This window comes from Diadema setosum, chromosome 1 (genome assembly GCF_964275005.1).
Source record: "Diadema setosum chromosome 1, eeDiaSeto1, whole genome shotgun sequence".
Classification (NCBI taxonomy): Eukaryota; Metazoa; Echinodermata; class Echinoidea; order Diadematoida; family Diadematidae; genus Diadema; species Diadema setosum.
Genome location: NC_092685.1, coordinates 26,871,559 through 26,893,916, shown reverse-complemented (window position 1 = coordinate 26,893,916; position 22,358 = coordinate 26,871,559). Strand labels below are relative to the sequence as shown.

General features: G+C 39.8%; 1 protein-coding gene across 1 annotated transcript; it reads right to left on the bottom strand.

The window, feature by feature from the left end:
• Nucleotides 1–2,497: 2,497 nt before the first annotated feature.
• On the bottom strand, nt 2,498–22,269 carry LOC140229110 (U3 small nucleolar RNA-associated protein 25 homolog). The gene is made up of 19 exons (XM_072309379.1): nt 22,148–22,269; nt 21,123–21,186; nt 19,796–19,907; nt 19,020–19,352; nt 18,530–18,621; nt 18,046–18,141; nt 16,759–16,878; nt 15,577–15,662; nt 14,955–15,017; nt 12,073–12,266; nt 11,394–11,550; nt 10,512–10,608; nt 9,342–9,427; nt 8,148–8,230; nt 7,309–7,385; nt 6,494–6,565; nt 5,767–5,891; nt 4,715–4,813; nt 2,498–3,973 (listed from the first exon to the last, which is right to left on the bottom strand). The coding sequence occupies exons 1-19, from the start codon at nt 22,267–22,269 to the stop codon at nt 3,724–3,726; spliced, it is 2,328 nt and encodes a 775-aa protein (XP_072165480.1). The 3' UTR covers nt 2,498–3,723.
• Nucleotides 22,270–22,358: the final 89 nt, after the last annotated feature.

Below are 22,358 nucleotides of genomic sequence, written 5' to 3'. Positions count from 1 at the left end.
TTCCTCATCTCAAATTGCTACACTGGGCACATAAGCAGTGGATGAATATAATATGGGATGTGCTTTGGTACTGATTTTCTTTTTGTTTCATTTGGATAAGACTGTTTTCAAGATATTCCCAACAAATGATATCATAGCTCAAATACACACTGATCTGCTTTTGTCATGATATAATCCATAAATATGTACACATAGTTAATAAACTTCCATTTCCGTGATGCAATGCCAGATGCAAATATCACAAACACATTTGACACTCCACCACATTTAGACAAATTGTGCCAACTGAGGTACTTATGGACTTGTTAATTATGAAGTACAATGGCAAATATTTACAATATTGTAAAAATAACACTAAGTGCTTAATAAATGTGTATTCATAGATCCAAGGGGAGAGATATGACATTCTGCCAATATTCAGCATGAGTGTGTGTGTCTGTGTCTGTGTGCATGAATGAGTCTTCATGCTTCCTTGAATGTGTGAACACTTTTCTAGAGCTCTGTAAGGGGTTCAAAGTGGAAAGCTATGATCATAAAGAGATTTGATTGATGGACACAGTTCAAGTTGTTCATTCATTTTTTATTTTGCCACTGGGTCCTGGTCTAAAAGATATAAGTTTCTCTGCGAGGTTCACGTATTATCCCTACTAGCATCACAAAATTGTTGATTTTGGATTTCTTGCTTGGAAGCAAAGTTTATGTTATGTACTCGTCTGAAGGTAACGAGCACATTTTACATACATTAAGGCAGTGAATGTCTAAATAATCTAAGATTGCAATTCCACACCTAGAGCTCCAAATGTCATTTACGTGAATACCTTTGAAACCATATAACTCTTTACACCCTATCTATACACGGCATCATACTATAATTCAAGTAACGTTTGTATGTTTGTCTGTCTGTTTGTTCCTCTACTCCTCCCAGGTCCTTAGTCTGATCTCCATCAAACTTAGTGGGTGGATGCAGGTTGACCGCAAAATTGCCCTTGAGGGGTTCATTTTTGGAAAGGTCAAGGTCACTGGAGTCAAAGGTCAAATAACTTCTAATCTTCATCAGCTGCAATAATCAGACACTTGATAGAGGGCACAATATTGATTTCTTACTTTTCCTACCTTGGCTGCATTGGTACATGCGGTGGCACCTCGGTATGACATATTTCCCCCAGAAATATCCTCAATGGGGATTTCACAGGTGTAGGCCTACTTGTATGGGGATTTTCCCCCAGAAATATCCTCAATGGGGATTTCCCAGGTGTAGGCCTATTTATACTTCCAGCAAGTTTGGGCAAGATCGGACCAAGGAGTAGCGCAAAACAGTTATTTGACCTCCGTTGACCCAGTGACCTTGACCATTTCTGGGGGAATCCCCATAGAGGATTTCTGGGCACTGGCTGAAGCCCCCCCCCCCCCCCCCCCCCCCCCATGCCCCACTTCGGCTAATTCAGCACTCCACGGGTACATTGACTAGTTTAGAGAATTCCAGAAGTGCTCTTGAAGTGCTTTAAACTCTATGAACTGGCAGTTGGGCCTAGAAGTGCCCTGCAGTTATGCCTTTCATGAAGCTAAGTTCAGGAGGGCTCCTGAGGTGCTCATAACTCTGTATAAATGATCACCACCATAACAGAGTGGAGACCGCTACCTGGTTGGGTTGAAGGTACATGCATTGGACCTGCATTGACGTGTCTCGAGCACAATTGCGAAATTGCCGGCTAAGAACAAATGCTAGCTAAATGTAGTAAAAGTGTATGCAGTTGGAGCTGCAGAGCACACTGCAAATGATAATATTCAAAGTTCCTGCAAGTGTGAAGGTTACCCAGTTATGCCTCTTTCAGACACTTTGTGTGCGGTCTCTGTACATGTTGACTCTCTACACACTGTATGAAGAAACTCAAGGGGCATATTAGGGAAAGGTCAAAGTGCTTCAAGAGCACTCCAGGGGGGCGTTTCATCAACGAGTTCGTCGGAGATTTCACCGACAAATTTGCTATCAGCCAATCAGACCAAGGATTTCATTAGCTTTCAACAGTTGTCAGTGTAAATCCTTGCGTCTGGAGGGCGTTTCATCAACGAGTTCGTCGGAGGTTTTCACCGACGAATTTGCTATCAGCCAATCAGACGCAAGGAAAATGAAATCCTTGGTCTGATTGGCTGATAGCAAATTTGTCGGTGAAATCTCCGACGAACTCGTTGATGAAACGCCCCCCTGATTGGCTGATAGCAAATTCGTCGGTGAAAACCTCCGACGAACTCGTTGATGAAACGCCCCCCTGGGCCTACCTTTTGTGTATGAATGGGGTATTTGTTTTGGTTTTATTTTGGTACATCTGCCACTCTGTTTGTCTGATTACACTCTTTTCATCAAAGCAAACTTGAACATAATGTGGAATTGCACTTGAAATCTTAAATATCTACAAATACAAAGGTCAGTATTAAAGTTGCAACATTAAACTGAAATACAGACACAATGGCAAACATGTCTCTAAAAAAGGCTGTCAGAAAATTTTATTACATATATACAAACACAGTACTTTAACTATCAACTGTGAGGCACCTCTAAAAATACCATTCTTGGGGTCTTTACAAAGACTTTAAGAAATACACCAAAATGACAAGGTGGCATTCTCCATCCACTCCAATATACCTCACCCCCCCCCCTTATTCCTTTCTGCATAAGTATCTCATCTGCATCTATAATACTGTACGAGCTGAAATTTTCGCAGTGGTTTTATTTTTGTGAATTTTGCGAATCGCCTTTGAACGGCGAAAATAACAACGCGCAAATAAGTAAGTTCATTTAGACCCTCGCAACCGCAAAACTAACAACACGCGAAAATGTTCTCCAAGTAGCAATTCGCGAAAATATCTGTACGCGAAAATTTCAGCTGGTACAGTAAGTGACAACTGTCCAGTACTGTTGAATCCTGTTGAGCTTGGAATATTAAATGAAGCCTTGCTAAAACATTAGTCACTTGCAAGTCTAAACTCATATTTGTTTGTTAATCTCGATATGAGCTGAAACCTCGTACAACAGAGTAATTATCGATATCCCAAGGTCCCTGTTATATCAAGGTTCCACTGTAATTCTTGGCATTCATTCCCTAATGAATTGACATGAACATTAAAAAGACAAGATCAGCTAGCCCATTATGTTCCATATATCCAGGACGAATCATATTATGAAGTAATCTTTTTTCTGTATCTTAGCATGTTTATATAAGTCATGGCACTGAATTGGTATCTCTACATGAAATAGTGGAGCATTTCTGACCAGCAGAAATATCAGACTCTTTCAGTAGATACACTGACACAGTGGTGCCAGACTTTTAAACACACATTTCTTCCTGCTTATACTTGACAGAAATATTTCTCATGGCTCAGGTCATATCAAAGCAGAACCCATATATCTAATCTGTGTCTAGATTGTCACTGGCATTTTGTACAGCACTCTGACATTGTTAAATCATCAGAAAGCACCCCCCTCCCCCCAGAGGAAAACTCTCCTTTTTCTCCTGCTTTGTTTAGTTGCTCCGTTAATGGCAAAGATGAGCAATGTTGATGTTGTTTACATCCTGTAGTATGGTGAGCAACATGCAGGTAGGACATCATCTTGCCATCCGTTTCCATGGATGACTCCTCCAGCAAAATATGCAAAGAAGAATGAACTGGGGCACCAGCTTACAAAGAAATCACGACCAGTCCAGCTTTTGTCACCAGTTCGCAATCTCAGCTATCGCCGGACACAAACATGTGAACGTCCTTCTCCGCGTGCAGCATGTGGGCGTTGCGCTGCATCCCGACCACTGCACCAAGCCTCTGGGCGTCGTACTTGGTGTACAGCACGGTGCAGGTGTGCTCCTGTGTGGCGCCCTCAATGGCTGCTGGCTTCTCGAGCATGTTGCAGAGCTCGCTGTAGAACTGGGGGTAGACGGGCAGCTGGTAGAACACGATGTGTCGAATGCCACGGATCTTGTATCTGATTAGGTGAAGGCAAGACATATATTATTGTAAGCTATGAATTTGGGAATACAAACCAAACAGATTGCAGAATAGCTGTTGTAAGATCTACACAGATTTGCAGTTCTGAAATAAATTGGTATTGATAGTGACAGTGCTCACCCTACAATCAAGAGCCACTTTTAATAGTAGTGGAACACTGCTTACGTGTAGCAAACTTCAATGAAAAAAAACTTGAGAAGTGATTTTCACTGTTCATTGTAATTGGAACCACAAGTTCCTTTATCATGACATATTTTGGTTGAAAACATATCCATTGTCTCATTAATTTATAAAAATGATCTCCTGACAGAATTTATGCATGAGTAAATACTAGCCAGAGACTAGCTAGCTGGAAGCCCCGCTTTAATGAGGGGAAAGCTTGTTTCCAGATGCCTCCAGATTAAAGGTAAAGCAGGTACAACTGTAGTTGCAGTATAGGCGCCTGTGTATATCACGGTTCTCTTGGAGTTTGTGTGTGTTCATATACAACTGCATCATTCTCTACCAGCTCAACACCACCGGAATATAAAGAATTTCTACATACACAGTAGAAAGTGAATCTCACAAACGTAATATCTCAATTATGCCATGGAATATTGAAGCAGCAATGTGTTGGTTTGGGGGGGGGGGGGGGAGAGGAACAAAAAAGAGAAGAGATCACACCAAATATCAGGCACTAAGCCACACTCTCTCTCTCTCTCTCAACATTTGAACTTACCTCCTGAAGAAATGAAACCTCTCGGTGAGTAGCAAAAAGGGTCTGGTCCCCTTCATCATGTAGAGGCGAGCCCTGGAGATGTTGGACTGGCTGGTGTACCTGGGTTACAGACAGCGAAATCCAAGAGATCTATATTAAATCATTGTATTCATTTCCACAGGTAAAGAATATGCATGGAATGTCTTTGGTATTCTATGGCAGTAGTCCTGAAGGGGTTGAATAAACAGGACTTCAGCACGTTGGCCAAAAAAGCAACCACCTCATGGTTTGGTCATTGGGTAGTTTCTGCTGTAGGCTTCAAGGAAACATAAAGATCAGAATTCAAGAGTAAAAAAAGACAAACCAAGCTGAATACACTCTTTGGCCTGAATTCTCAAAGGTGGAATAACTTTATTACAACTTTTATTCCGCCGATTTATTACGCCTCTTATGCAAATCAGGCCCTCGTGACGTAAAATGACGCGATGTATTCCCCGGAATCTATTCTCAAAGGTGGAATAACTTATTCCCTGGAATAACTATTCCGCGGAATAGTTATTCCAGCTTTGAGAATTTCGGCCTTTATGTTCTCCTTCTCATACATTGCTGGAAATTTAACAGTATAACTGCTCACTTTCCATGAGCCATCAATTCAACTTCTCTCTAACACAATCGACATGGCATACACATCCATGACTCATGAGGAGAATCATATTGTTAATTTGAATGGCACTGGACAAACAATAAATCACAGATACCTCACTGATAGAAGCCCATTAAAAGTCGGTCAAATTTCATTACATATTGCACAACTTCATTAGTCCCTGACTGTCAGTACTACATCCCTTCTCAGACTCTTTTTGTTGCTGAGAACGCTCAAGTACAGAATGTGTCCAAAAGATCTTATACAGAATTGTTTATCAACTTGTTATGAACATATTTAGAGTCCTAACCGTTAGATGCCTAATGCAAAAAAAAAAAAAAAAAAAAAGTGGAGAGATAGACCACAGTGTGAGCAATGAGGAGTTCTTGTCAGAACGCAGTTTGAGATGAATGTCGAGGGGCAGACTCACTCGCAAATTTGGGCAAAGCTGATCTCCAGCTTGCGGAAGTAGTTCCTCACACGCACAAAGTCGAAGTAAGAGGGAATGTAGATCATGGTGCCAGCCATCAGCGACTCACGGTACTGGGGGAGGACCTGGAACAAGACAGGGCATCATTCAGTCAGTTCACTTGACTCTCTTAAATGCACAATTTGTCAGAATGTTACTTTATACTTGATACACTTCAAGAGCACTTGAAGTGTATACCTTTTCTGTAAGACAGAAGGATATTATAGTACCCTTTAGAATATGTCAGTACTGTGTCAAAGGAGTGTGTACATTTCATTTTTTTTTTTTTAAAGAATTTTGTAGAATTCTCTTTAAATTTTCTTCATATTGTTGCCCTACGGTGACATCACAAGCTGCTGTAGTCTCCTTATCTAGTCATGAAAGCACATAGATTTAAGCAAAACTTCAGAAAAATTGAAGATTGTGTACTACTAACATTTCTGCATTTAATAAATCCACGTGCAATTAATTAGACCTAAATTCCCTTTCAAGTTTCAGATGATAACACTGACATTTTGCAATTATGCTGACAATTTAAGCATCAAGTAACAGACAGACTGAACCATGGAAACTATCACATTTCAGTGGTGGTAATACACAAATCTAACACATACCAAATGGTAGATTACTTAAGTTTAACAGGATCACATGTATAAGCTAGTTGTAACACACACACACACATCTTTACCTTTGTTGTGAAGAATTTAAATCTCTTGTCATGCGATGATGCAAAGCTGTCACACTGAATACGATGGAAGACCTATGACACAAAAGAATTAACATGTCAGAGTACAGCCATTACAGTAAAATAATAACAATACCATGAACACTTGTAATGCGCTAGTATCTATCAAGAATAGATGTTCAAAGTGCGGAGGAAGGCAGATAGAAATTATGAAGTAAGATATTAGAAAGAGGATGAAGGAAACATAATTATCAATTAAAGTGAAACCCTTTCTTAAATGGTACTGACATGTTACTTTCTACTCTATGTCATTCAAGCATCTAAGATGAAGTCCACTCTTACGCAGATAAAGAAGGAACAATGGATAACATCATTGTTCACTATTCAAACACTTCTTCCCTTGATGGAGCATCATCCTCTTCTGATGAAAGAGTGGTATTCCATTTGTGTGGTAAGAGTGGCACAAATTTCTGGGTAAGAGAATGCAGGGATGGACTGTACTTCAACTGAGAAAGGAACTGGGCTCATTCCCAGGTCTCCACCGAAATCAAACACCCTCATGACTCTCCAATGACAAGACATTCCTGTCACATGTGCTAACATTTTTTCAAGATGGCATCAAACAGAAAAATTGACATGCCAATCATGGAGTCAGAAAGAGTGTAATTGTTTTAGTTTTTAGTTTTCATCAACACTTTCTCTCAAAAGACACCAGCAGCACAAATAATCAGATAACAAAAGAACATGAAGCCATCTACTGTGTGCTATCAGATGGGTGTGGTCACTGATGAGAGAAATAAGGTGGACATCCTACCTACCTGAGGAAGAGGGATGACCACCTGGCCAATGCTGCCCAGAGAAGGGACATTGCAGACCGATACTCTCCCTGCCCAATGTGACCGGCAGGCGACAGGTTAAGGAAAGCAGATGAGACACTCCAACTTGAGAAAGAACGACCCCATTGATTGCCTTTTTTTTTCTTTTCTTTTTTTTTAGGTATGCATTGGCTTGTGTTTACAGTCTATTGCACGGATACACTACTCTTTTGCAATTTTGTTTATCTTAACTTAAATTCCAGAAATCCTGCTTTATAATCAGCATTGGTTTTCCACTAACCTGACATCCATTTCAAAGAATCATCTATCCTACTTGGGTCTTATAGTTTCAGTCTATGACAAACCTGCAGTAAGATTGCAATATGGTGTTTGCATATTTTAAGTGAATAGAAGGGGGGGGGGGGGGACAAAATCACTTAATCAAATCAGTCAATACGAAGATAATGCCTAACAATGCAGCATTTGAATGCCCAGACATACAAAATCAGAGTGTGGTATTGGACAGGGAAAAATAGTGTAATGACTAATGGCCACATATAGGTAACATCCAAAACATAAACTTATCCAAACTTTGTTGATTCACATGAATAAGAGTTTTAGACTCTACAAAGAAAAGAAAGAGAAACTGACAAATCCTAAAATATATGCAAAGCTGGCAGGTCAAAATTTATCATCTCTTAAGGTGCAAATACTTGTTTTTGGCCATTTATATACCAAATTTACAGATGATTCTTCTAAATTTTGGATTACATGCAAACAAGTCATACTTTCAGTTTGTTTACACATGGAAGACATATCAATATAGAGAAGAAAAAGGATATTGGCACAGTGTTGGCTGAGCAGAGCGTTCAATTCTGGACTGCTGACAGCACTGAAGATTAGACTCTGGCGGTAGAACTTGCTCCTAGTGCAGAGATTCCGGAAAAAGAATGAAGGATATCAAAATATTCGGACAATTATGTGGCACTGAATGCAGAATACAAGTGTTACAGACTGGGTGGGCTGAAACTGTTGCAATGTCCATGGGATTGTGCAAAGTAGTTGAATTATTGAATATAAACTTGTACTGTAAGTAAATATGGATATGAGATTAGTCAAGATGAAGATTCTGGCGTAAACGTTGCCTGAAACAAAGAATGAGAATGTAAGACCACTGGGAATTCTGGTGGACAATGATCTGAACAATTCCAGCCCAGTGCTAACATTCTGGGCAAGACATACTGATCTAAAATGCACCTCATAACCCAGGAGGGTAAAAAGTGATACAGGGTAATGGTGGGGTTATACACGTAGCAAATGGTACAACCAACTGCAAGAACAATATTGACAGTGATGAGGGCCACACTGAGAACACAAGGTAATTACCGCAACTATGGGTAGTATATCTACTAGGCCTACTTCTGTCACAATTACTATGACTTCTATTACTATTACTACTACTGCTACTACTACTGCTGCTGGTACTACTACTACTACTACTGCTACTACTACTACTACTACTGCTACTACTACTACTACTACTGCTACTACTTCTACTACTACTGCTACTACTACTACTACTACTACTACTACTGCTGCTGCTACTACTACTACTACTACTACTACTGCTTCTACTACTACTACTACTGCTACTACTACTACTACTACTACTACTGCTACTACTACTACTACTACTGCTACTACTACTACTACTACTAATACCACTACTACCACTACTACCACTACTACCACTACTACTACTCCTACCACGATACTACTACTTCTAGTAATTATACTATCATTACTTTTCTATGTGTATTACTACTCCTAGTATTTTGACAAGTACTACTCCGTCGATACTACTACCACTACCACTACCACAACCACTATTAACACTACCACTACTACTGCTGCTGCTACTACTACTACTACTACACTCTTTCTCCTCCTCCCTCTCCTACTCTTCAACTATTTCACTATTTCTATCACAGCAATGCCTATCTAGATATCTAGATCTGTGAGTACAGACATCTCACCATTTGTTCAGAGCCCACATCCTAACCCTGGAGAAGTCCACTTCGTGAGAGTCTTTAGGTTGAAGGTGTAGGTGTTGCATAATGTGCTGTACGGTAGAATGAATTTCATGTCATGACGTAATAATTGTAATAATCATCGTCATCATCATTGTCATCATCATCATTATCATCATCATCACAATAATGATATGAAAAATTTGTATATCACCTATTAACAGCTTCAAAATATTGTTCACAGAATGAACATGAACAATCAATATAAGAACACACATATATATGTGAATTACAAGTCTAAATAATCCATGAATTACATAAGCATAGATATTGTTCTTCAAATAGGCGAGTCTTAAGTTTCCTTTGGAAAGTGGAAATGGAAGTTGAGTTCTGCATGTGGCTTGGGAGACTGTTCCAGAGAAGGGGGCACAAACTAAAAAAAAAAAAGAGTGATCACTATAACGGTTCAGGGTACGAGGACCAAGGGCAAGCTGTGCTATGGACGGTGATATGGATTCATAGGTGTAACCCGTTTGGCTACCTCAGATGTACACTGGGTACTGTACGAGCTGAAATTTTCGCGTACAGATATTTTCCCGAATTGCTACTTGGAAGACATTTTCGCGTGTTGTTAATTTCGCAGTTGCGAGGGTCTAACTGAACGTAGTTATTCGCGCGTTGTTATTTTCGCGGTTCAAAGGCGATTTGCGAAATTCGCGAAAATAAAACCACCGCAAAAATTTCAGCTCGTACAGTATCTCAGATCTACTTAGCACCAAGTCTCTAATGTATCAAAGATCTGTCGTATGCTTGTTGGCAGCATCCTGGTCATGACCCAATCAACTGGGAGCATTTCACCTGGTGTAATGGTAACTGTACGCTTTGAGGTCTGACATTCAAAATGCAAATTTATGTATTAATCAAACAGGACCCAGGCATCATGTAGAACCATGCTTCTCAACCTTTTTCATCCAAAGGCCCACTTTGGCTACTAAGAAGTACTTACCACCATTTGTGAGTTTAAAGCACAGACTAATCTTAACACAGGATGGAATTGTTGACAGATATTCAAAGTATGTGTGTTTCTTTACATCAATCATTCTCAGGGTAATGGTCATAAAGTGCAGATGGTATATTCTTTGAACATGGCTCTCACCATGGCAACAGGTGACCTACCACAACATGCTCCCAGTTCTGCATGAGGAAGACATCAGCCTGGTCCATCACCAGTAACTCAATGGAGGACAGAAAGTCATGCTCATAATGCTCCTCCCTGAAAAATCATCAAACAGAGAATAAAAAAAAAAAAAAAGAAAGACCACACTCATCAACTTCTAGTAACATTAATGGACCTATGTAATGCAAATGTTTGTTGACTTGTGTGGCTGAATGAATATCTAAACATGTGCCACACATTCTATGATAATATTTCTGTTATTTTCTTTCACATTACTTGGATCTACTGGTGAAAAAAAGCTTCCAAAGATTCTGTCAATAACTGCAAAATTACTGATAGTAGTAACAGACTACATCAGAATACACCCTCTCCAAAACTGAGCATAACTTGCATGTTTCCACATGCATGTTTTTGTTTTTTTAATCAAATCAGGAATATGCACATCTCACTATCTACCCACACATGTGACAATGGAGGAGAGATCTCTCCTCTTTGTAACATGCATCTTCATGCCTCATTATCATAGAAGAATAGAGAAAGGTAATGAACTACTCTGTGCAGAAGTTCTGTTCATCTCACTGAAATTATATGCAAATTCAGTCAAGTGAAGACCTGTCTGATGAAGGTTTAGTTTTATCAAGGCATTTTTTTTTTAATAGATTAAAATCTTATTAGGATGGGGGGGGGGGGGATACAAGTCCATTTTACATTATACACCATATCATAGAAGATATTAATCATCAATTGTTTCATCAAACGATTACAATTACAATTATGTCAGCAACTAATTGCCTTACAACACTGAGAAAGCAATATGCTATTTAAAAGGGCCTTACACTATTGGCAAGTGTCAATTTTAAATTTTGAAACAGAAATCTCACCCCTTTGATCCAATCACAGTCCTGAGGCCGAGGGGCGAGGCGATGATGATATCAGAGGTGTAGAAAGTTGAGTAGAGTTTGAAGCTCTTTCTGGTGATGCACACACCGAGCCGGAAGTGATCGTCAATGTTCCTCTTGAAAGTCGCCTCCCAGTCCTCTGAACAACAACAACAAAAAATAATTATCAGCATTTACATGTATGCCTTGTCGCACACAAGATATCTTCTTCAATTTCATATATCAGTACATGACATTGTATAAACATAGCTTTTAGACTGACCAATATTTTTTTTACAAAGCTGAAGTTTGAGCTCAAATAAAGCCTCTAATAGCATTAAATTAAAAGAGGAGCTCCAGCAGAAGATAGATGAAAAAGAAAATGCAGTCATTTGCATATGATCATCCTGTACACTTATACTAGTAATTGTTTACATCCACACTGTATTAGATTAATTTATAAAGTTGCTGTTTTGCAAATATACACATATACATTCCTTCCCAGTGGCATTTATGTGACATACTGACAGAGAGACATGTGTGGGGTTTAGTGCCCATGTACAAAATTTATCATAGTCTGAAGTACATTGATTGGTACGTATAGGAGAAATTTGTGTAACACCCTTAAATGCTAAAATACGAGTGTGTACAATACATAGAGTTTCAAGTTTTCCCATACTACCTGGTCTGATGAGCTTTGACTTTTCCCCCGCTTCCTCCTCGCCGTACTCCCAAAAGAATCTCTTGCGGTGACTCATCTGCTGGCCCTCAGGGACGAGGATCTTGGCAAAGGTCTGGATGATCTCCAGGGCAGCGTTCCGGAAGGGTACAAGGACCAGCACCCTGGGCCGGGTGAGACCCTGGTCTCGCATTGTCCTGGACCCACGTAAAAATGATGCAGCCACAGAGTAAACTACGAAATGCCAAAGTTTATTAAAGAAGATTTCCTATACCCAAGTAGAACATCAAGGAAATCACTGGCTGAACTTATCTGTGATGCCATCCAGTCCTTTCAACTACTCCATCATTTACATAGCATGGTGAATGTTTGTTTCTTTGTTGGAAACTCTCTTTAATAATGAATGCAACAAACACATGAAGTCAAAGTACATCACACAATAATGCTGAAGAAGGGGATGACGAGAGGTGTATGTTGTGGTATTGGCCCAATGGGCACGAACTACATTTATTCAACGCGCATGTATACCAATTGTCATCACTGTGTGATTTGACTTGATTCGACACACTGGTTCCGGCGGTCAAAGAATAAAGACTTCAACTTTTGTGTTCCAACGTTATTATCACAAAATACGTGTACTGTGGTTTATTGTCCAGTGTCAAGTTATCATCAAACCACGTAGTACAACATGGTGGCAGCGGTGGGATATCGTTAAAACGCCTAAGATCGCCATTGTCCGTTTCATGGCCGTGACATTTGATTGACATTTTGTTTGCCAAGGTCAGGACGACCTACACCAGGGATGCTGTCTAAGCGCGCCCATCGTCTATGCATGCCATGACACACGTAATGCAGTGGCGGAGTTGCAGTAGGATGATCCACCAGTGAACGCTTGTACCAAATACATACGCTGTGTAGCCTATACGCGCACGACTTGTTAGCTGTGCTTTGTGACTGTCGACTAGATCTGGAATGGAGACTCCGCAAATGATCACGACGCCTGCGCCTACACATAGAACATGATTCATGTAGGCCTAGCTTGCATCAGCCAGCGTATGAATATGGCAACCCACAAGCAGTAGCAGCATCAACGCCGTATTATAAACTTAGCCGTCTTGGTTAAATCGTCGACAGTCAATCAGTGTGGACAGATCTAGCTCACGCCTCAGTCAGAGAAAGATGGAGCAGTTGAAGGCTCTGGAACAACTGGAGGTAGACTTAAAAAATATGCTAGAAAAAGTGAGAGAGCCACTATCGAGATCACAACAAGAGCAAGATTCACTCCCTGGTCCTTCTAACGTTACAACTGAAGTCCCCTTAGTTAAAAGATTTCAGAACTTTATGGAAAGTCAACCTCGACCTCGGAGAAGACAACGAAAGGCTGGTGGCAAAGTAAAGACTTGCACATTACGTTTGACAGTCCTTCCCAACGGGGACATCAAAAAAATCTCCAAATGTTCACAATATGCCCGTCCCATCTCCAAAAGACTGACCCTTCCGCAAGATATGGGAGAAAGTAAATTTCTTCAAACCTTGAACGATCATTTTCCCCAACTACATGGAAAGCAAATATCGTTCGCAAGAGTGGATGGGAAAAAAAAGGTCCACAAGCTCCCACTGGATCTTCGTACCCCAAGAGCCATTATTAACCATCCCCAACAGAGGAGATCCCCTGTCTACATCCTGCCGGGCCCGGGTGAGAGAGACACCAGTGATGATGAGCTCCCTGAATATTTACCAGAACGACCTAGACTGGCTCATGTACCAGCTGGCACCCCAACAGTCTCCTCATGGATTTCCTGTTGGAGAGACACCTGATGAAGCAAGAGCCATTCGCCAAGCAACAGATGAATCCTCCAAGGAACTCACTACATTCCGAACGCCTTTCGGCAGGTGCTGCTATCAGAGACTTCCATTCGGTTTGTCTGTAAGCCAGGACGTTTTCCAGCAGCGTATGGATAATATCATCGAAAAGGCCCCAGGATGTGTCTGCATCGCAGACGACATTGTTGTCATAGGCCACACAGAGATGGAGCAAGATGACGACCTGAGACAGCTCTTCGAGACAGCATCCCGTGAAGGACTGGTGTTCAACAGCAGCAAGTGTACGGTCAAGGCCAAGGAAATCAACTTCTTCGGGACGATGTACTCTTGAGTCCGGCATCCGACCAGACCCCTGCAAGGTGCAGGACATTCACTTGATGCCTACCCCTCAGGACAAGGAGGACCTCCAACGCTTTCTGGGAATGATGAACTTCCTATCACCATACAAACCACATTATGCAGATGAAGTTGCTATTTTGAGGGATCTCCTCAAGAAGGATGTTCCATTTGTGTGGCAGGAAGACCATCAAGAGGCATTCTGCAAGCTGAAGAGCTGCATTAAGCAGGAATCTGTACTTGAGTACTACAATCCGGTTACCCTTGAGGTTGACGCATCCTTGAAAGGGCTCGGAGCATGCTTGACACAGCGGGGAAAACCTGTAGCATATGCCTCCAAGAGTCTGTCGTCCTGCCAGAGCTACTATTCGAACATCGAACGAGAGGCTCTTGCCCTAGTTTTTAGGATTACTAGATTCCACACCTATCTCTTTGGAAGAGACTTCAGGGTACTGACCGACCACAAACCACTTGTGACGATATGTGGTTTGTGGTCGGTACAACAGTGTATGATATCATTATTTACAACTTATTGGGGGAGGGTGCTAGAACTTCATACAGAACTTGAAGTAAACTCAGCACACACAAAACAGCTAGAAGTATATCTATATGAAGCTTACGATGTAATAGGTGGAAACAAGTACAGCATTGTTAATAACCATCTTGGACTTAAAAAAACAAGAAAAAAAAACTTTGTTCTCTCACAAAAATAAAGTCATGCTCACTCAGTATCAAGGTCTGGGTTGGCTGTTAACAAGCTGTTGTGCTTCTGTACACAATTCCTTGACCTGGTGAAGACAAAAAGGAGGCAACAGATTTTGTTACAAAGAATATTAAGACAACAAACTTTTGTCATCAGAAAGAACTTTTGTTTTGGGGGCCAGATTTGAAAGTCCCTTTGTATCTTTTTCCAACCCTGACATACCAAGCTTTAAGTATAACAAAGTGTTATGTTCCTGGTCCAAACAAGTTAGAGTCAACTGTATATTGGTACTAGGAAATGCCAACAAGAACAAGGTTATATGGGACTAGTAAAATTATTTCTCTTTCTTAAAAAGTTACTTTTTGAAGACTTTGGATGTATAAAATTTCACCATGGCTGATCAGGTTGAACTTTGCCTTCACGAAAGGGAAACATAATATTGTAAAACATCACACTATTTGTTTGCCATCAGGAAATACTTCTTTGAGGATATAAACATACTATATATTACATATGTGCTAGCTTTTACAGATCAACATTGCTCTGTGCAATCAGTAAATACTGGTACTTGTTTGAGGATATATGTTCACATGTGCAAACTTTTATAGACGTAAACAATGAGAGAGAAAAAAGAAGCATCTCACTTGACAATGTGGCTAAGGATGTGCAAACAGTATGCTAGCCGAATCTCATCAGCATTCTCATAGGTCCTCTGTGGATACAACAAATCCTGATAGAGAGAGAAAAAAAAAAATCAGGATTGTCACAACAGAAAGCATTTCAGGATTCCCTTTCACAAAGAGGTTCACATCAAGAGTTATTTGCAATACAGATAACATTGTTGCGTCTGATTTATAGTTACCAAGCTGTAACCAAGGAAACTGTAGTTACCAACACTGACACATATAATGGCCACTGTGAGACAATATCAGACTTCAGAAAGATGATCAAAGCATGTGTGCAATGCATCCAAAAATATTTCGATAGGTTGTGGTTGTGTATACATGCTACCTGCAATTATAAAACAATAACACATAAAGCCCTCAATGGTTTACAACGTTATTAAATGACAGAAAATGTAAGGCTCAAGTGAGCTACAATAGCTTGACTACATTTTGATCTAATCAAAGCAAATAAAAAAAAAATGAACACAACAAAAGCAGAGGAAAATTTAATACCTTTTTGTAAACAGGAAATGAGCATTCCTCAACATTTTCTTGAAAAGTAATGGATAGGAAATCCCTTTTTGGAAAGGAAATACCTGCGTCTATCCTTCCTGGCAAAGGAAATGTGTGACTGCCCAGCTAAAAACAGTAGGCCAAAACGAATTTCCACTTTTTTCTTTTTCTTTTTTTTTACCAGAGTTTGAAAGAGTAAGCTCTAAGCTCTAAAATGATATATAACTTGTTAAAATTAGGCAATCCTAACCCATTCAAAGAGTGATTGAAAGAAGAGAGAGTCTGCAGGTGCAGTTTCATAAAAAAGGGGGAAAAGAGGATTTAAAGATTCAGGTCACTCAGGCTTGCTGTGCAGGAGTATCAATGAAAACATGTTCTATTTCACAATGAAAGCAGCGCCTGTCAAAAAAAAATACTGTTCAGAAAAACTGTTCATATCTTGATTTCAGTATGGTTTTAAGCCACCAAATTTTGAAAGCAGGTAGATGAAATATTACTCTCCCATGTAAACTTTAAAAATTTGAGTCGGTCAGCTCAAACGAGAATCCTAACCTGTGACTTTTGTGGGTTTTGAGCTGGACGGTCACTTATAAAGCCTGCAGGCCAACTGTTTTTTTCAATTTACACACACTTCATCCACTTTCTTACTTTGTACGAGTTCATGACGGAGAAGAGCTCCCTCTGGAGAGGAGACAGAGCCTCATCGTTGTCTTTCCTCAAGTGGGCGCTGTTGGCTTCTTTCCAGGCACTTGCCACGCGCTTGGGTATCTGTGGAAGACATGGATCAAGACATCCAACAGTGTCAAAAGTTGGTCGGTGGAGCAAGCAGAGGCTAGGACTAATAGGGTAAGAGATCCAGTTTGGATAGATGAATGGGGAAAAAAGAGGGTCAATGGACCAGTTTTGTGGCAGGACCAATTAGGTGGGAGGAGCCATAAAGGTAGAATATAGTTTCCATATGCCTGCAGAAACATTTGAATTTTGCTCAAAAATGGATACATATATATAAAAAATGTGAGAAATAATGCTGTGATAACATAATTTCAGTTGGGTAGCAATGAAAATGTGAAATAATAGCAAAACAGGTTTTGGTAAGCTGACAATATTGCAGTTTGAGAACATATCCAATCATGGTTGGTACATAATGTTTTATACTCGATTGTTGATAATTGATAAACCAGGCCATTGCAGTATTTTTTGATCTTCCGCATGAGAGTGAATATCATGCAGCATGTTGGGAATTATGGCACAATCGATTACCATGTAACGGTCTACCTACCTACTACTGAACGGGTAGGGATCTAAAACATTTCACTCTTTGGATCTCAAAATACTCCAAAACAACTCTTTATCCTGGCAAATTGCTTTAGCCAGACAAGTTTCTTGGTGGACTCTTTTGATATATTGCAAGCAACTTCGGAATGGTGGAAGGTGAATGACGAGTCCTTCTGAGAACAATGTTGTACCTTTATGTAAGAAAACTAATCAGAAGGAAGGGGGTGTGATCAATAAGACACCAGGACTATCTAAATGGAAAACCAATCACAGACATGGTAATTCAGAGGATAAGTCTATTTGATGTCTCCCTTAGGAAGGCAAGTTAACATGTTTGCAATCATTCACATCTTTACTTCCCCTTTGTACCAGAGTGTGACCAAACTGCAGTTCTACCGTGGGATGAGTATCAGAATAGTTACATTCTGTGGTAAATCCAGTAGAATCACAAATATCAAATATAAACAAGAACTCCTTTGCACACACGCATGCACAATATAACAAAGGGTAACATCTGCTCTGTGTGAAGAAGGAAACTACAGGGACTTTTGTGACATGACCCCTCATGAGATACTCTGACTAGTCTGATGAGCTAAGGGACCTGCACTTTATAAACTTTCTATAAACCTGATAGTCAAGATATTAGAGAATGGATCTTACATGAAGTGCCTTCAAATCTTGCTCCTTGCACAAGCTCACATCAGCTCCATGTTCCTTTCCATACGAGGCACAGGAGAGTCTTCCCATGCAAGGCCACTGGAACATTATAATGGCAGACAGATTCAAATGCATCAAATGCTTTCACAGGGGCAAAATGAGTGACTACAAACATTCATCATACATGAATACACAATCACAAATGGCAGATTTATCTGCTAGGTGTTTGATATGAACAAATAGTCAATGACAGACTTTTCTAATAGATTATCAAAGTCTTTGAACAACAGCAACAACAACAAAAAATAACAACAATATAAACCAGCATATCAATGATTCCACCAAGATATACATACTGTATATTATGATGAAAGTGATTAGCACATCATATACTGTGATTCAATACTGATAACTATAACCTGATGGCCTTCCTCCAACACAACCAATTAAATCTGTAATCCAAAACTAATTCAAATCATTATTGTACCTTCATTTCATGCTTGTGTGAGGGCTTGGCTGAACTCAGGAGCTCTGCAAACCTTTCGTCAAGCTCGTGGTTGACTCTCATGTAGAAAGGATCTGTTCAGACGTGGAGAAGAAAATGTTTTTGTTAGTGCAAACACTAAAACTGGTCAGAACTGTCTATAAAATGAGAAACTGAGAATAAATGCTTATCTTCTGTGAGAAACCTGCATACAAATGAAATTTTTGTATCAAACCGTCATACACAAGATACAATTGTATCTATGTATTCTATGCTTGTATTGACTTTTGCTTGATTCTGAATAATTGATTTTAAATAAAGTCCCTCAGATTGAGGACAAAAAAGGTATCTATTCCGGTGGAAACAAGTTACTTTAAAACTTACCAGTGATGCATTTGATAAACTTGTAGCATCCTGAGAAGCTCTTAACAAGACAGCTGTATCATCAAAATTGATGGATACATACAGAAAATGAATGAAACTTTACACACACCTTGAAGGCTTGTCTCTAAATTTTCCTGCTCATCATCACTGGTCCCAGAGTCCTCGGATTCTAAATCAGCTGCATCACTCCCGCCTCCATCCTCATCAGCATCCACATCATCGCTGTCTCCGTCATCTTCACTGTCGACATCATCCTCTGCTCCTTCCTCCTCATCATCTTCTCTCTCCTTGTCGCTATCATCCCCGTCTGCTGCTGGCAGTTCTTCATCATCTCCATCATCTACCTCATCACCACCAGACTCTTCTTCATCAGCATCCTTCTCCTCCGCATCTTCCTCCTCCTTCAGGTAGTCCTCTTCCTCTTCCTCCGATTCCTCCTCATCTGAACAGAAACATATGAAAATAAGAGAGTAAACAGTGAATTTGCAAGACACTAATGGAGTTTGGTTAGACTACTCAGTTGATCAAAATTTCTGATACAAAGTACTATTCCTTTTCCTTTTAAATCTGTTGTGTGTTCATTGGTATGTGGCAGAGAAATCCAAAACTATGGTTGAAATTTTCACAAAGTGGACTATGTGAGAAGAATTACTCTATCAGCCAACATAATATGGTATGTGCATACATGATACTCTTTATTTACACTTGCTAATTGGTCAATTCTTCTTCTTCTTCTTTTTCCTTTTTTTTTGGGGGGGGGGGGGGGGTAGCCAGAGGGTGGGTTCAGAAATAATCTGCCAAACACCTTTGAATTATGTGGAGAGTGGAGTATATGAAGAAAAGTGCATATCAAACATTTTTCTTGTTCTTAAGTACCAAACAAACCTGAAAAGTCCAGCTCATCATCATTATCTTGTGATCCCAGGTTGGCAAGAAGCTCCTGGTATGAGGACAACTTTTCTCTCTCTTCCTCTTCATCTTCAGAAGATGACATCACCTGGTGCGCAATTAGATTGGAAGGTAAGTGAACACATCAGCATAAATTGATGAAAGTTTGGAATTTGGGCATACAGCTGTATATATATATATATATATATATATATATATATATATATATATTTATTTTTTTTTTTTTTATGTGAGATTTTTGATAGTTGTTCCAGACTACTGTGATATGTTATACTGAAACATGAGACTGAGGAGGAATGGAAGGGCACACTGGGGAAGGAGAAGTCAACATATGACCCTCTGACCTCCGAGACATAATGCTTAAACGACACTGAGTTCTGTTTGAAATGTGCTATTGTAGGGCTTGGGTTCTTTTTAGCTTTCTAGAAAGCAACACACCAAAAACAGACAGGGCAGCACACATGTTACTTGGCTGGAATCTACTGGCTAACTGCCTTGTAGCCAGTTTATTCTTCACATAATTTGGCATGGGTTTACATGTAAATTTGAGTTGTTACATAAATATTCATATACAAAATCATAATAACAAAACATGCAAATGAGGGAACAAAGGTTAAAACTAAATATTCATATGTAGATGGGTGTGCAGGATTGGGTGATTTGGGCATGTTTTCAGTATTATAGGGAGGAATGGGTGAGGAGGAAAAAAGCAGGAAAATGACATGTGATGTGTGGATGCATGTGTGGATGTGAATATGTATGTGATGTGGGCTAATGTATTGGTGTATGGAGGGGTGGTACGGTACATGTAATTGTAATAACAAAAAGGGGGTACACTGCTAATAAATGGTTCAAAATAAATCCCTACACTATTGTACAGCCAACATAAATTGTTTTATAAAATTCAATATTGTTAGTTTAGAACTGAATGCATCAACTTTAGAGGTATGAATACCTTTGCATTTTTATTTTTTTTTTATTTTTTATTTTACTCTTGCAGAAAAACACATTCACAGCAAAATACATAGAAATGAAAGACAGGCATGAAATGAGGCAAAAAAAAAAAAAAATAACTGGGTTACTCGTTACAGTACATGTAGATGTTTCACTTTTACATTACAATGTCCATTCTCAGACAATGCAATTGTGGCAGGGACTGAGCGGTGGAAAATGGCAAATAAATGATTGCATGTTTTTAGACCAGATAGATACATGCTTAAGATCATGTGGCAAATGTGCATATCAGCACTCATGATGTTGTCAGCTTTTTTTGCAGACATCTAATAAATCTTTGCATATTTACCCTTGTTTCTGGAGCTGAAGCAGTCACTGATGGTTGGTCATTTCCCTTGTAGCCATATAAACTTCTGTTCAATAAAAAGTAAATATGTGTAAAAAAACCTCCGCTGTGTCTGTGTATGTATGCATATATTCACATTATTGCCAAGAATCAGCCTCACATCTATACTACACAAAGCTTTCAAAACTGAATGAAGCACGTCGGGTATTCATGTGAATACGATAAACAATTTCTTGTAATCATCAAATGTGGAATCCCTCCTATGTGTGTGAGACTGAGACTTACAAGAGGGGGGGGGGTGGTCATATGATCATTAACTATAACATTTCATTGCCATGCCAACAGGAATAAATCACGAAGAAAACTTTGCAATGAATGAATGAATCTAATTGGGACAAATTAGTGAAGGATTGTTTCTTTAAATGTCACATGTCACTTCAACTTAGCTTTCAAAGATTTGTCTTCATTGCGAAGATCCTATATGATTCGTAAAGGGCAACTCCCCCCCCCCCCCCTTTTTTTTAAGTATCAAAAATACTGGCATACGACGCATCAGGCCAGGAGGATGGATTTCATGGCCAAATCGTGATATTGGTCCCCTCTGTTCTGCGTGTGCGTCTCCACTATGTACAAATTTATAGTCTATGGAGGTTGAAAGAAGTCCCCGGCTATGCTATGACGAAATGAATGGCAGTGAATGCATGCATGGGGCATGGGGATGGAGTGCAGTGCCAGTAGTGGGGACCTATAGGCTATATTTCGCGATATTAAATGCCGATTTCATTTGAAAATAACAACACTTTATGGCGTAAAAATAGTAATCTCTTCACTCTATCTCTTTCATCTCATTTTGATGGTCTTTATGCCACTGGCACTGCACTGCTGTTTAACAAGCCGCCTGGCCTTCCAAAGCCTAAAGCCAGGCGGCCGAGTAGAAAAACAACACACAAACATCAATACATGGGACTAAAAAAAGCAAACTACACGATGAGAAAAGGAAACACAACGAGAGTGAAGATTCGTTTTACCTTTTCTTTTCCCGCTCGATCCGTTCCTTGTTCATTTTGCTTAATTTTACCAAGTTGATCTTCCTCCTCTTTTTCTTTGGTCCACCCTTCCCACGATAGTTCCTCTTACCGCTCTTACCCATTCTCGCTGTCTGGTTCTTCTTCAAGCTCAGGTAAACACGTGTAACCATTCGACATACGATTACGCAAGCTTCCCACCTACACGTCACAT